The sequence below is a fragment of the Calliopsis andreniformis genome, chromosome 3 (assembly GCF_051401765.1).
Source record: "Calliopsis andreniformis isolate RMS-2024a chromosome 3, iyCalAndr_principal, whole genome shotgun sequence".
Lineage (NCBI taxonomy): Eukaryota > Metazoa > Arthropoda > Insecta > Hymenoptera > Andrenidae > Calliopsis > Calliopsis andreniformis.
Genome location: NC_135064.1, coordinates 10,158,464 through 10,173,234, shown reverse-complemented (window position 1 = coordinate 10,173,234; position 14,771 = coordinate 10,158,464). Strand labels below are relative to the sequence as shown.

The 14,771-nt window shown below is 38.5% G+C and overlaps 2 protein-coding genes across 2 annotated transcripts in view; both read right to left on the bottom strand.

Annotated features, from left to right (window-relative positions):
• The window catches only part of Orb2 (cytoplasmic polyadenylation element-binding protein orb2), a 146,528-nt gene that overhangs the window by 60,434 nt on the left and 71,323 nt on the right, over nucleotides 1-14,771 (bottom strand). The window lies entirely within an intron of this gene.
• The window catches only part of LOC143188678 (uncharacterized), a 28,999-nt gene continuing 15,928 nt past the window's right edge, over nucleotides 1,701-14,771 (bottom strand). The window contains exon 3 of the mRNA XM_076393074.1: nucleotides 1,701-2,869. Within this exon, the coding sequence (XP_076249189.1) occupies nucleotides 2,679-2,869 (191 nt within the window). The 3' untranslated portion in view covers nucleotides 1,701-2,678. The remainder of the gene's footprint in view (nucleotides 2,870-14,771) is intronic.

The window sequence follows — 14,771 nt, the reverse complement described above, 5'->3', positions numbered from 1 at the left end:
ATTATTATTCTACCTGCATAAAGCTTGTTAAAATGTTAGGCTAACAGTGTGGGATGTTTCGTTGTGAAAACAGTATTATTATCTATTAGTTAGCATGTTACCTCATTTCATAAGCAAGACAAAAATGAACAACTAGTAGCAGCATACTATGCATAAGAATTCTATAATCGATCGACAACCACTTTTTATTTTATTTGAATAACATTGAAAGAAACTTTGACAATAACTAAAAGAAACAATAGAAATAGTGATGAGTGTGAATGTAAATGTTAAACACTGTAGTCCTCTATGGCAATAATATTTTTCAACTCCAAACTCACTTGCTTCCAACTCTATTCCCAGGCGAAAGTATCACACGCTACTATCACAAATACACAGCGAACATGATTAATTACGAATAGTCAGAAACATGTAAAATCAATCGTTCGTTTTTCCCAACTAGTTCTATTAATTAAGCTAGTAATATGTTTTATGCTACTAGCGTACAGTAATTTCTGGACGGGTCTACCTCCACTTGCCGCAAGTTATGAGCTCTTTCTCACCCCTACGACACTCTGCGCATTCGTTTCAATCACGGACGAGAGCGCATCGCGCTGAAAGTCTTTGTCAGTTTGTTAAACGTCATTGCCAGATCTTCTGACGCATTTCCCACGCGCCCTGGGTGGTTAATCGTAGAATAAATCGCAGCGACGCGTTAAAAATCAAAATTAATGAGGATCGTAGGCGATGAAAGTTAACCTTTTCCTTCGTCACTGCGTTGACATTTAAATACTGACGTTTCACCTCACTGCCACGAATGTACAATAAAATTGTTCGTTGGTATAAAAATTCAGCGTGTAACGAGAACTTCAACGACTCTCTTTTGACGTCCGTTTTTCCATACGCGGGTTGGGTATCCATTAACGTGCAACTATCATTTGCTGATCCCTGCTGCTCGCGGCTAACACTTTCTAACAAAGTATCGCGAAATGGAGATGAATGTGTCACGCAAAAAAAATTAGGAAGTTTAGAAATCCTCCCACTTTTGATACCGACTGTACGTTTTGAATTAGTATGTCATGAAAGAGATGACGATTGTACTTGATTCAGCTAACGAGGTCATATCCTCCTCTTTTATCATTAAATTAATATTCACTCACCGTGTAGCTATAAAATAGTTAAATTTACCTTGTTAGCAAAAATTATTGACCCAAACTTTGAATAAAATTTAAAGCTGCTATAATTTTTATATAGGTATCTAATAAAAATTAGCGCCACTAGCTACTAGAGTAGCTTTAATTCTTGTTAACAAAATATTCATCATATTTCACAGATCAAGTTTTTAATGAAATAGGTTCTACTTGTGAGTCTTGTTCCTCTCCACTAAATTGTTTTTACAAGAATTGCTTTTGCTCTTAGGCTCTCTATTTCCTGTAATGAAGTCACGGTGCCCCCTCCATGCTACTTTTGTTATAATAATCACATCACACCACCTGAGGGCAAAGGTTAATCCCAACTAACATTCTAAGACGCAACGTTTGATAAATGATGAAGGTAGCAATCATGCTCACAGGATACGTACATCGGATTCATTTCGCTGTAGGCGAACCTCGTTTTTTGCATTCCATCAAGGAATAATAATAAAATACGTGATTATCTACGTATTGTAACTATGTAAGAGTATAAGTAAGGTAGAAAATAATAAAATGAACAAATTTCAATTTGCAAGCACTTAACTATGTATTTAGTTGTTTCAATAATTTCACGAACTTCAACTTCTTATAGTCCCTGGCTATCGAATTAGGGTCGCATGCAGAAATCTTATTTCCTTAATTACAACACCATGTCATCAATAACAAACTTCCTCTGTACGTCTAAGTTATTACTGCAAACGTATATGATCATGTGTTGATAGTCTTGATAGTAATTAATTGATTACTATCTGCCTTTGAAGTAGGTAACTCATCGAGTGCTATAAATAAATACATATGTCGAACTTTTAATCGCTTTGATCAGTTTCACTCTAATTTCCAACTAAAAAAAGCGAAAATAAGTGAAAACATTACAAATTACACAGAACTGAGTTCTCTTTTTGTTGGTATTTGAATAATTTACTGTATCTATTCATATGTACTTCTGATGTGAAAGATTTAATTAACTAAAACTTGACAGGGAAAAATGACAGAACATTTCCAATATGAAAAGGGGTTATATTATTATACTACCTATAACTCTGTCAAAGGCAGCAACCTACCTTAGCATGAGACTGCAAAGACTGAATAATGAGAATCACCAATTATATATTACAAAGAAGAATGTTTCGCTGACTCGAAAACTTTGAATTACCCTAATTTCACGACCAGTGACTGTAATTCTGCCACCATTGATGCCCTACCCTGGCAATACAACAAATGATATTTTCTACCAGCATTTATTCTACAGTTTCTAAGAACCGAATGCGTCACAATAGCGAACGCAAGCAGAGGTACACGATCCTAAACTGTGTCATTCCAACCACGATAATAACACGGTGCTGACACAGAACGACAGACTAACCAAGGTGGTCCAGGATGGTTCACGAAGACCCTCCTGCCGCGATTCTGCCATTCCTCCTCGATCGCACGACTGCTCGTAAATCTCGATGATCGTTGCGTAAACTGTACGAGCACATCAAAGGACCACGTACACCGTAAATTTTTTCATAGCAACCGTCGCGTCGGCTCGCACACGTTGCCCTCGACAGCTCGGACGACTAGGAACGGTGCATCGACGCGGTCTATTTCGTCCAGAGCCCACGGTTTCTTGCGTTCTGCTCCGCTAAAGCGTTTTACGTATTTATAGCCTTTTGTCGTCGAGTGACCGTCCAAGCTCGCACGCCCGAGTCCCAAACCTAAATTGACTGTCTAGAAATTACCTCGATTCTAGATACAACCCTCTTCATTAAGCGCTCTGGTCTCACTATTGAGGTTTTAATCACTGGTAATTTATTTTTAGGCTATCTTTCTAGCTCCAATGACTTTAAAGGTGTGTCTATAATGTGACGACTGAAAATGAGTTCTATATTTTATGTTTTACTATTTGTGGAATATCTATAATTGTGATGAATATATAAGGACTTTTTATTACGAACGTAGTGTAGGTTCATTTTTGGAAAAATTGAAGAAATGTTTACATATCATTTAATGTATAAAAACTGATTATTTTAGATTAGGAAAAATGGAATTATACTATTCTTATAATGAACGATCCATAAACCTATAGTTTTAATTTTCTTCGTGGAATTGGTACTTAAACGTCTGTAATGTAAACGATGGTATCCATTCGTGTTCGTTCCATTATTTTATTAGCGCATGAACGACTTACCAATGCTCGCATTGCGGTACTATAGTCACACTGGAGCTGATACCGACCTGCAACAAAAGAAAAGTTTGTCGTTAGTTCTTTGTCACTGTTTTCTGCGACATTGATCAACGATCTATTATGAAATTCGTAAATCCACCGAGCACGAAAAAACGTCCCGTCACTTTACGTAACCCACCCTTACAATAACTGTTAATCGTCCACCATTCGAGAGAGGCTAAGTTCTTACGTAAATCGACGCTCTGATGTCGCCAGAGCAATTTAAGGAATTACAATATCATGAGAAATTAGAAGATATTGATTTCAGAACATTAGCTCTTTGAGATGGCACGATGCTAATTCTGTATGTATGTAGAATACAAATTATGTATTTACAGATCTTGTCAATAGAGTCAGGTGTTAGAGAAAGAACACTATTACTTTATATGTAATAATGATAATAATGGAAGTCTTTTTTACACGAAGTAAGCAGATACATGTTTCACGCTTTGTAACTCGCAATACTCAAAATATGAATGTAAGTAAACATGAAAGTAATCACCTCATAATGACTTCATGTACAGATGGAAATAATCATTTGTTGTAGCACTTTGAAGTTTATGTACTAGGTTCTATAAGATTTGCAATTTTTCACTAATTCTATTTGTTATGATACACTAGACTGATGCATGCGAGTATGGAATTGCCAATTTATTCCACTAGAACCTGTCCATAAAACCAGCTATTAGAAAGTTCTTGATTTCTGTATGAATATTCATACAGTAGGCTCCAGTGAGCTAAAATACAGTAGCATTTTTGTCAAATAAAGCCAATTTTTACAAAAAAGATTAAGTTAATATATTCCGGATAAATTTCAAGAATATTCATACAAAATACCCACTTTAATAAACCAAAAACATTAACCTGAAAATTTCTTATTTAAAATTCTTTACTTAAAATAACAACATATTCTATTAATAGAGCAGATATTATATCCTATGTGTAGCTATTATTATAATCATTACTCAGTGAATTTCTATCTATCGTGACAAATAATACCAAGAACAGGTTTCCCCATTCTTTTAGCCACTCATAGCACATAGAGCAATTCCCAAAGCCATATCCACGGGCCTACAACGCGCAGAGCATTTCTCGGCGAGCATTCCCCTCGCAAATATTGCATCTACATCTAGGAACAAGCTAGGAGCTGGTAGTCGTCGACGGGCTTACCAACTTCTCGCCACTGGAAGCTGTTTAGGCCGAGTAATAATACGGGCTCGCGGAACTTCCGCAACTAGTTTGGACCCGCGGCTAAATATAAAGCCGGTCGCGCGCTTCCCGACGAGAGTTTGTCGTACGAGTAATCGCGACGCAGCCGACCACCCGACCGAGCTACATAATCGCGAATGTTTCCAGCAGTATGCGCCACATCGGCCGAAGGTCGACCACGTCGTCCGATTACGCGTGTTATGCACGCTCACTCTGCAGCTAGTGCGCGTTTCGTATCAATGCACGTATGTCTAAGCTAGGCACGAACAACTGGCGATAGGCGAGCGCTCGTGGATTCTCGCGAACAGAGTGGTTGCTATGAGCCAGTCGTGAACAAGTGATGTCGCGAGTAGTAGAGCCGGTTTCAGAGATGAAGATGATTCGCCTGGGCGTTGACACACTGGCTGTCGCAAACGCAGCTCTACGTCATTTGGAAATCTGTGGCGGATTGCTGTTGGCGTAGTTCTGCGTTAGTTTTAACCTTTTGTGACTAGTGGGATATGTACATAGGTTTTGACGTCTATTTTTTCTGCTGTCGCGCTTAGAATTACGTTAGAAGCCTAGTTGATGAAAAAAAAGCTCGAAATTACTCGAGTGTAAAAGCGTTAAATTTTGTGGCTAACTGTCGTAAATGTAGCTCTATGTCATATTGAAGTTTATTACTGCTAAGATTGTTCTATGTCAACTTAAACTTTATGAAACACTTTAGTGTCTACACCCTGCGGTGTTTAGTCACAAAATTTTGAGAATTTTTCTGATCACGAGAAAATTAACATCAGATATATTTACAATTATTTCCTTTTGAGTTTGATTTAGTATCTACTGGAGAATACTTGGGTATAGATTCTTGTTGATATCTATGGAGTATTCAATGACTGTGGACTGTTCACTACCATGTGGCTTTTTTACTTTTTTCTAAACCTTATTTGTACATAAATATGTATATTATAAAAAACGAGGACATTTAATAACTTGATATTGTATTTATTAATTGACATCGTTCCTGATGATATTAATGCTACAAGAGATACTAAGTGTTAAGATTTAATTACTGTAAGTGGTTTAATCATACACTGCAAATTGAAAATGGTGGCTACGACTATAGCAATCAACACGTTAAAGATATATATATAGTATTCATAGTTTTGTCCTATTATGAATTTACAGCTTGAAACCAGTTAAAAGTTTATGCACTTGCTAGTGCGTGACCTGATCTTAGAAACGAGTTTCTTATATTCCACAGTAGGAGCTAGCTCGTTGCATAAAGGCAAGTGTTGAGACTCGTGCAATGAACAAATAAACAATCAGCTAATGAGAGTCAATCAATCTTTCTCCTTCAACTAACACTTTTCCTTTTATTAATTCCTATCTAAGCTACTATCTTTATCACGTGATATCAAAATGCAATTAATGAAGTTCGCGTGCAAGTTATCGAAATTGCAATTATCGAGATTCCACTGTACAAGCTTCTATCTGATTCCAGATAAGGAGATAAAATTGTATTGAGTGATGTGATCTTATACGCTATTGAGGAAATACTGTAACACTCTGGAAAATCCATTGAAAATCCTTCACAACACCATTTTCTCCATTCATCTTTCAAATATCTGTGGCTATAAAGGCAAAACGACCTATGTCACATTTTCAAAGAATTGCAATGAAGACCTTTTGTGATCCAGAATACAGAATTTTTATTTTCAAAAAGAAGACAGACATTAAAAGAATTTTTGTCACTTAAAGATAAGGGTCCAAGAAGACACAACGCAATATTAAAGTTGAAAACTTGAAACACTGATATGTACCTCGAAAATAAAAACATGTGACTTATTGTTAGTTCATTTTACAACCACTAACACAGATATCACCACGTGAAACACTCTAAGGAATGTGTCGACGTACATTTTGCTACCAGGCCATAGTACATCAGCTAGATACTACGAACTTAGCTTTATCTACGCCTAGTTTAAATAGACAAGACGCAATATCAGCGCGAAAACAGTTATAAAGGCAAGCAGCTAGACGCGTATCGCGCATCAGCGACAGTCAATGAAGAGCGTCATTAGCCCGAGGCGTCTCATAATACAATCCGAAACGGATGGCGACAAACATGCAAACGTTTGCTCGGTGAAAGCGTTAGATAACGATTTCAGTTGGCCCACGTTGGACTACTTTGTCGCGGACGACCGAAAGCGACCTTATTCTCCCACTTTTACCCTCGACGAGACACGACGAAAGTCGACGTCTGTCCTGGGTCGACTTCTCTCTCGAATTCCCCTCGTTTCGCCAAGACGACGCTTTCGATAGGCCCAAGACACCCGGTAGAAGCCGGCCTATTCAATTAGCCTGGCATCGGTGACATAACGCGAGCTGCGATACGGATGTGCATATTAACCTATTTAGCTCCGTTACGCACGGACAATGCGTGATACGCGTTGCGCACGATGCAGCCAACTTTGAACCGCTGAAATGGCCGCGGAGCAAGATACGCGAAACAGGACATCCAAATGGGTGTGTTGATAGTGGAGTACGGTCTGCAGGCAGAACCCTAAACAGATTCAGGTCTTGGGATAGGGTAACCAAAAGCTATGTCTCCACTGAAGCGAGAATAAGGACATTTTTGTTGCAGTTCCAGATTCGAACACTTTTCTTGGTATAGGAGAACCTAAGACTATATCTTCATGGCTAACAACGAGAAACTTTTTGTTCTCGTTCCATTAAAATGTAATTTGGTTAGAAAAATAGTGTGGTAAACTGAGGCAAGGAGTGGAAGTGTCTTCTAGTATGAATAGATAACAATTAATTCTGGTCCTACAAGAAGTTAAAGTCCTCATCTTCCAATATTTCAGTCACTTGTCGCTTCATGTGTCCTAGTGTCTCAAATATATTCATTTTATTGTTTGATTGCAGTATTGTCCTCGATGGTGGTCACGCTCTTCGTCAGAGGTGAGTACTCTTTTTAATGAGATTTGTAACCTCATATAGTATGTTTGACATCTGAGACTTGTGACACAACGAAATGTATGGCTGGTATTAGTAAACTAGAGAGAAAGTGATGGATACAATTATTAGAGTGTTGTCTCCGATCAAAATCAGTTGGATAGCTCTGACGGAGATCGTCACTCCACCCATCACTTTCTCTTTAGTTCCCTGTGACAAGGCATAAATTTCGGCGATTCTGAGAAGCCAAACACGTCATATCAGGTCATAAACTGCGTCGAACATGGTACTTATCTCTGACGAAAAGTGCAATCTTCGTCGGGCACAATGATATTTCTGGCCCAACCATATTTCAAAAAAATCGCTTCTGATATGCCGAATAATTCTCCAGGTTTCTTTGTGTTTCTGTTGACAGCAACAAATGACGCTTTGAAACCAAAACAAGACCCAAATATTCCTCGTATCATATCGCTTCAGTATGGACAAAACGCTTGTATGAGTTGGTGGAAACATTTTGGAACACATAGCAACAAAAGACGACAAAATATTTCTTGTTGTTCAGTGGAGACATAGCTTGAAGCTGATTGACGTTGTCACGGACTGACTCATTCAACCTGTTCCTATAAAATTATCTGCAGGTTGTTGCAGATGTCTCTGTAATCTAATAGATTATAGGCGACATTATCATATGCTTTTCTCAGAATGACAATCAGTTTCGTTTCAATACTTCCTGCAACCTATGTCTGCTATCAGGTACCTAGTGCATTCGAATCGATCTGTTCTTGGAAAGTTAGTACCGACCTCTATGCGAAGTTAGACTTGTGAAAAGAGTTACACACCAAATATTGGAGCAGCTCATAATTGAAATTTAATGGATCGATGTTTGAAGCAAAAGTATCAAACATGTTTTTAATTCAACATTTTAGAATTTACAAGTTAATGTATTAGAAATACTACAATATTACCGCAATATATTTCTGTCTGAAGTCTAGAAAGTCTGAATCAAATTCAGTGACTGACGATAGATGCATTGTTATAATTCATACACTTAAATCGTATATTGTGGAATATATGTTAAAAGTTATTAAAGTGTTAATTTTCCTAAAAATACGAAAAAGGTATACTTTCACCGGAAATTCTTATACTTTGTGGAGCGGTATAAATATACTGCGATAAAAGTGACAATCTTGCTCAGCAGGAATCGTCTTTATAACCTGTTCTAAAAGTGGGTCAACTTCTTCTGTATAATATATAAGACATTAATATTTTTGTTAACACTATGTGTTAAAAATAGTATGTGAAAATATGTTCAAAGATAAACATATGCACCTGCTGTCTGAAATATTGTCTACAAGAAAGGAACAAAATGTATATCAATATTAGCAACATTAGGCAAAGTTAAGAATCCTCAGCTTGTAGCCACTACAGATTAAAGGAATCTTTCATTGCCAATGCTTCTTCTACACAGTTTAATCAACAGTTAAGGCATAAAACAAAGCGATCCAATCTTAGCAGTCCGCTGCATCTGAAAGCCAAACACCGAATTCCTTCTTCCTGGTTATCCTCCCCATCAATTCCCTTTATGATCGTTTTTAAAGAACAAAATGCCCCCGTCAGCTGGTGAAAATTTAGCAATTTATGATTTACCAGAGTATAGAAAAGTCTACGAGAAAAGTGATACTGCTCCAAGCAGCGCAGGCGACAAACGCTTTGAAACGGAAGCCGATTGTATCTCAGCGATCCCCGAAAGAGTATCGCAATCGCTGATCCATTAAACCGCTACAAGGCATTGCTATTATTAGAGTTTTATCGATGGTCAAGAGAATGATGTACGATCGCATCACGCGATAATTTTCTTTGCGCTGAAAGGTTAAAAGCTTGCGATAACGCGCAGGTAATGACGTGTACGAACAGGTAAAGCAAGCTCTGTCTAAATGAAACGTTCATTCTCCAACCAAGTAATTAAATAATACCTAGTAGTGGTATCGTTATAGAGAGGAGCCCTTTACGTGCGAAATTTACAATGATTCAGTGATACTTCCATGGAAGGAAAGATTTAATATAGATTCTTTAGAAGTAGACATGTTAAATTCTGTACTTCTCATTAAATGTTCTTGGAAATGATATTAATAGATTCCTGATGAAGATCATATCGATATTTGGATAACAAATGAAATGGATTGCAGGTATTAGGCCAATTAGTAATATTGTAAATTTGAAGAGAAGATTTAACAATTTGAATATACGTAAAGCCTATGGAGTACACGAGATCCAAAATTCAATATGTTGCAATAAAGAGAAAATAACAAATATCCATGATAAACAGCACCAAAGACTAAAGTGCTCAACTGGCAATGAGAATTCGCCTTTTCCTGTACTCTTATGATCATCTGTCGCTTTATAGTGTAGAAAGGCCTATCACGAAGATATCGCTTCAAATTTGTATTATTTAACAAAATATTCGACGTAAACTAAAACTCTGTGCTGTCGTTTTTAAATATCCAAGACATGCGCGTCGTCCCGTTAATCGCGACTCGAGAGAAGCTAAATCAAGTTATGTATTCTTCTCGTGAGGAAAACGAAGATACGAACAGTACATAGGTACTTCCACAAAAGTGGAAAGTAGGTTTATAACTTGCTTCGTTTTCTTTCGTGACAGCCCCCTTTCTTGTGTGGACGTCTGAAAATAATTTTACAGTCTGACTCAACACTAATCTCACTTAACGCCGAGATTAAGCATTTTCCCTTCTTTAAATCAAAGAAAACATACAGTCACGTAAATAATGTCTCACTAGAGAGATAACGTAACAAGGACAATTTAGCTGTCGGAATCTTTAAGCCGTGTACATGTCTGTGTAATGTGACATAAAATGTAATTTGATTTATACGCATGAGTAGAGATAATTCCGTGAAATAGACAAGTCATTTAAATACAAATCAAGCGAGATTTCAAAGAGTAGCTTTGAGAAATAGAGAAATAGAGAAATAGAGAAATAGAGAAAAAAAAACACCCAGCTCAGACGAATCTGGCTGTATCGATACTATCTATTTTTTTCTTACTGAATAAGGGAGAGAGAGGGAGATAGAAAATGTGGATGTGGTCAGAATCATTTGAGTTGGCCATATATATTTCAGAGTGCAGTAATTGTCTAACTTCACCAACAAAAACTTTCCTTTTACTCTCCTTCAAAACTTTACATGCCTTTACCTCTACGACAGACTTTTCGCGGGGGTGTGATATATTTTGATCAACCATACACGTATACGGTGCAAAGGAAGCGCATTGACGAGGTGTAAAAAGGAGGAAGGCGGAACGGCGTTATGGCATCGATTTACGCGACGAAATGGTCGTGAAACGCGAGCAACTCGATCAGGAAGGCGAGAAAGGTGGTTGACTGGAAAGGTACGTGGAACGAAAAGGTGAGTTCAAGCGGCCGCTACACGACTCTCGGTTAAGAATAGTATCAGCGAACACCTCGAAGCCTTTGAGAGGCTAAATAGACGAAACCAGGGAGGGGCGAACAGCGCGAGAGGAGAAACGAACGAAGTCGCGGGAGAGAAAACACTGACGAGGAAGAGCGAACGAAGCGAAGGTGGAGGAACGAAGAAGGGAATGCTAAAGTAGTAGATGAAACTCGAAAACACAATTTTTAACACTCGTCCATTATCGCTATCGATATTTCCATTAAATGCAACTACGCTGTGAGATTGTGTGCACCGTTCAACGACATCGCGTCGACATCGCAATTTCGACGTGACCTTTGACCCAGACGCTCGACGCTCGTCATCGTCTTTCTGTATTATCTTCCCCCTGAACTTGGATTCGGCACGAACGTTCTTCGTGGCAGGCACGCTGGACTTGGCTTAAAAGAGCCAAAGTGGCATCGACGGAACGCCAACGTCTCCTGCAGCCGGTTCCGATTCTATTCCCGTCGTAGCAAGGCAAGCGCTCCACGACCCGATCCAACGCGTTCGAGCACGCGATCGCATGCCCCCCGCACGCATAAGGGAACCTGTCGACCGTAGATTGAGAGGATATTCCTATCCTTCCTCCAAAAACATTGCAAATGCAAAATTTGCGTGAAGTAGATACTTCAGGTAGCTACCCGAAAAGCGACTTATCTAGGGATTTCTTGAAATTTTGATGGTGTGTTAATATGTGTCATCTACGTCTGACTAAACTCTCAAGAAATTTCACCATCTCAAATCTGAGATATTCGGCTACACAGTTTCAACTTTTAATCCTAGAACAACATCCTGGGATCGCCAGCTACTCCGTAAAATTTGAAACTTGAAGATCTATTTAACATGCACTTCGAGTAATTTGAAAATTTTTATTTTTTTCTTTTCTGTAAGCAGAGATCAGGTTGTGTAATTGTCTTTTCTTAAGATACTTAAAGAAGATGGAAATGAATTTTTCGAAAATGATAAATATTAAGACCTTTTTGGGTCGCCCGCAGTGTTATTTGCGTCGAAAAATAGAAGAATATTGCTTCTAGGGTTAATATGTAATCCCAATACCGAGACTTTGTTGAAGTGACATTTTTAGCTGTATTTCCAAAAATTACTTTAGGAATTCTTCAAAAAACTAATGTATGGTAGCTAACGTCCATAATAATTCAATAAAAAAACAATTTACTATTTAGTTACTGAATTACAGTAATGCAAAATTCATAATATAACGAAACTCTGAAGCAGTTGTGTTAATTTGTTATATATCGTTGTTACATGGTATAATATGAATCAGTTACACAGAATAAACTTCAACTACAAGAAATTTCACGAGGAAAATTCCACGGCTTGATAAGTCCTCATTCAAAATATAAAACAAAAACAAAAAATTGCTTCTCAAGCAAATCCACAACCGAGTTATCGAAAGCCTACACAGCTACCCCTTCTCCCCACGCTCGAGTAAACAACTGTACAACAAGTACATATTCCACGAACCCTTATCTATCCAGCGCCGCGTTTCGCAGATCGCGCAAGGATTTCGCGTAACTTCATTTCCTGCAGACTCGACCGCACCGCGGTTGGAATGAACTCGGTCAGCCGGAAGTATCGTTCCAGCACGCGTTCCGAACCGTTAGCGAACGTAGAATTAGCCAACAATGGACTTCCCACGTTTTAGACTTTTTTAAACGTTGAATAACACGAGTCGTCTAAGTACGTGCTCACCTGAGAGCAAAACTATCGCAAGTTGCTCTCGAGAATATTTCTCCTAAGTGGACACTGCCTTTGAGAGTAACTGTCCGAGAGCGTCGCAAATGGATACGATACTATATTGCTCTCAAAGGGTTGCTGTCTGAAGACGAAACGGTTTCGAAATGCTGAGAGTACTTTCCTGAGAGTCGTAGAAAAATGTGCACCAAAAAGGCTTGGACAAAAAGTGAAATTATGAATTTAATTACAGTTTGTGAAGAAAAATCAGTGTTGTGAAATACAAGAGATATGGTATATGAAAATTGGAATAAAAAAGTAAAAGCTCTCCTGCGTATCACTTGCTAACCCACACAAAGTTTATATTAAAGTTTGTGTTTCTCCAGTTGCAAACTCTCAACAAATTTTTGTTTATCTTTTCAAGTACTGTAAATAGTTCAAGTTATTTCTTTCACTATTTTTCCAAGTGTATATTTAGATGAATGAAGCAAATATTGAAGGCATAGTACGACTTCACCTACAAATTAAAATAAATAATATCTATATTTTTAAATGTACAGATATCTTTACTTATCTTCACATTCGGTAATTTAACTCATTACTTGAAGCTAAGAAATGTAGCGTTACTATTTACATGTTTATAAATAAAAGTGGCTTCCCTTAATTTCGTATTCTTTTGCAAATCGATTCGGTAAGTTGTATCTACTATAAATTGAATATTTACTGAACTACAGCGAGTTGGCTCTAAAATAGACACGACTTTGATAGATCTGCTGAATACTAAGCTCTGGACAAACAATCTAGCGTCTATCTGGCAGTAAACAATCTCGAAGTTGCTCTCAAATGGAGATACAACTTGAGAATACTCTCGAGAGCGACTATCGCGAGAAACTCTCAAATGAACAGAACTCTGAGAATTCTGCCGGACAGTAAGCTCTGGATGAACGATTCAGCATCTATCTGACAGTAAAAATCTCGAAATTGCTCTCGAATGGACACAGGCCTCGAGGCTACTCTCGAGCGCGACTATCGCCAGAAATTCTCAAATGGACACCTCGAAGAAGGGACGCAGCAACGATCACCGCTGCCGTTCGTTCCCGAATTAACATACAACGTTGCCTAGTCACCGTGAAAATTTGAATTCCAATGGCGGTTGCCCGTTTCGGAGCGCGACAGGGCGCTCGAGATCGGAGGCGATCGTTATCCAGCGTTGCGTCGATACGTCCTGCGCGGAAGGCGCGAGGGATGCGGGCAATTCGGGAGCCAGGCTATATTTAAATGGCCTGGTACTCGTGTATCATTTAACGAAACGCACTGGCACTAGTCCACAGTCCAGCCGCCTCGGACCCGAGCCTGAAGCGCACAGTGCTGCGTGAGTGTACACGTGCATCGGTCGCTTAGTCGATCAGCTGGCCCGCATACGCGCTGCCACCCCTCTCCCTCGATTCTTCGGACCCCCTTCCTGCATGCACGCCACGCAGCAGACATAGGAGATTCGGAGGACTTCGTTGGCGACGTGGAAGGGGACAGGCTTATTTGGTAATGCGGTTTTTTGTGACGCGATGCGGGGGGTCATGACCCCCCTTGGGATAGTTATTTCAAGTGGTATGGGATGACAACGGTGTTGGTGGTTGGAACTGAAACCGTGAGGGAATATTTTTATTCTTTTTAGGGATTTTTGTTCGTTCGGTTTTATGTAGGTACTTCTACCGGGTAAAGTTAATGGTACCGATGGTTAAGTGGTATTGTATACTACCATTAACGAGATTTAAGAATAACGCTAAAATCTAATGCAGTTTTACTGCCTCCTAAGTACCTATTACCATTTTTATGCCATTCGAAGCGGCATTAATAGACTATAGCACTTAATTGCTATGCTATATTTATTAGAAATTCCATTAAGACACGCGGTATGACGTTAATTGCAAATAAAAGTGTTTTTCATTATGTTTTAAATTCGTTTTATAGTGCTATTATACTGTTAATAAGCTCCAATGAAAATGTGATTAGCAATATAATATGTTTCGGAAATAGTCGGGCAAATTAATATTACCAATAATTGTGTGCATAAAACCGTCAGGTATATGTGA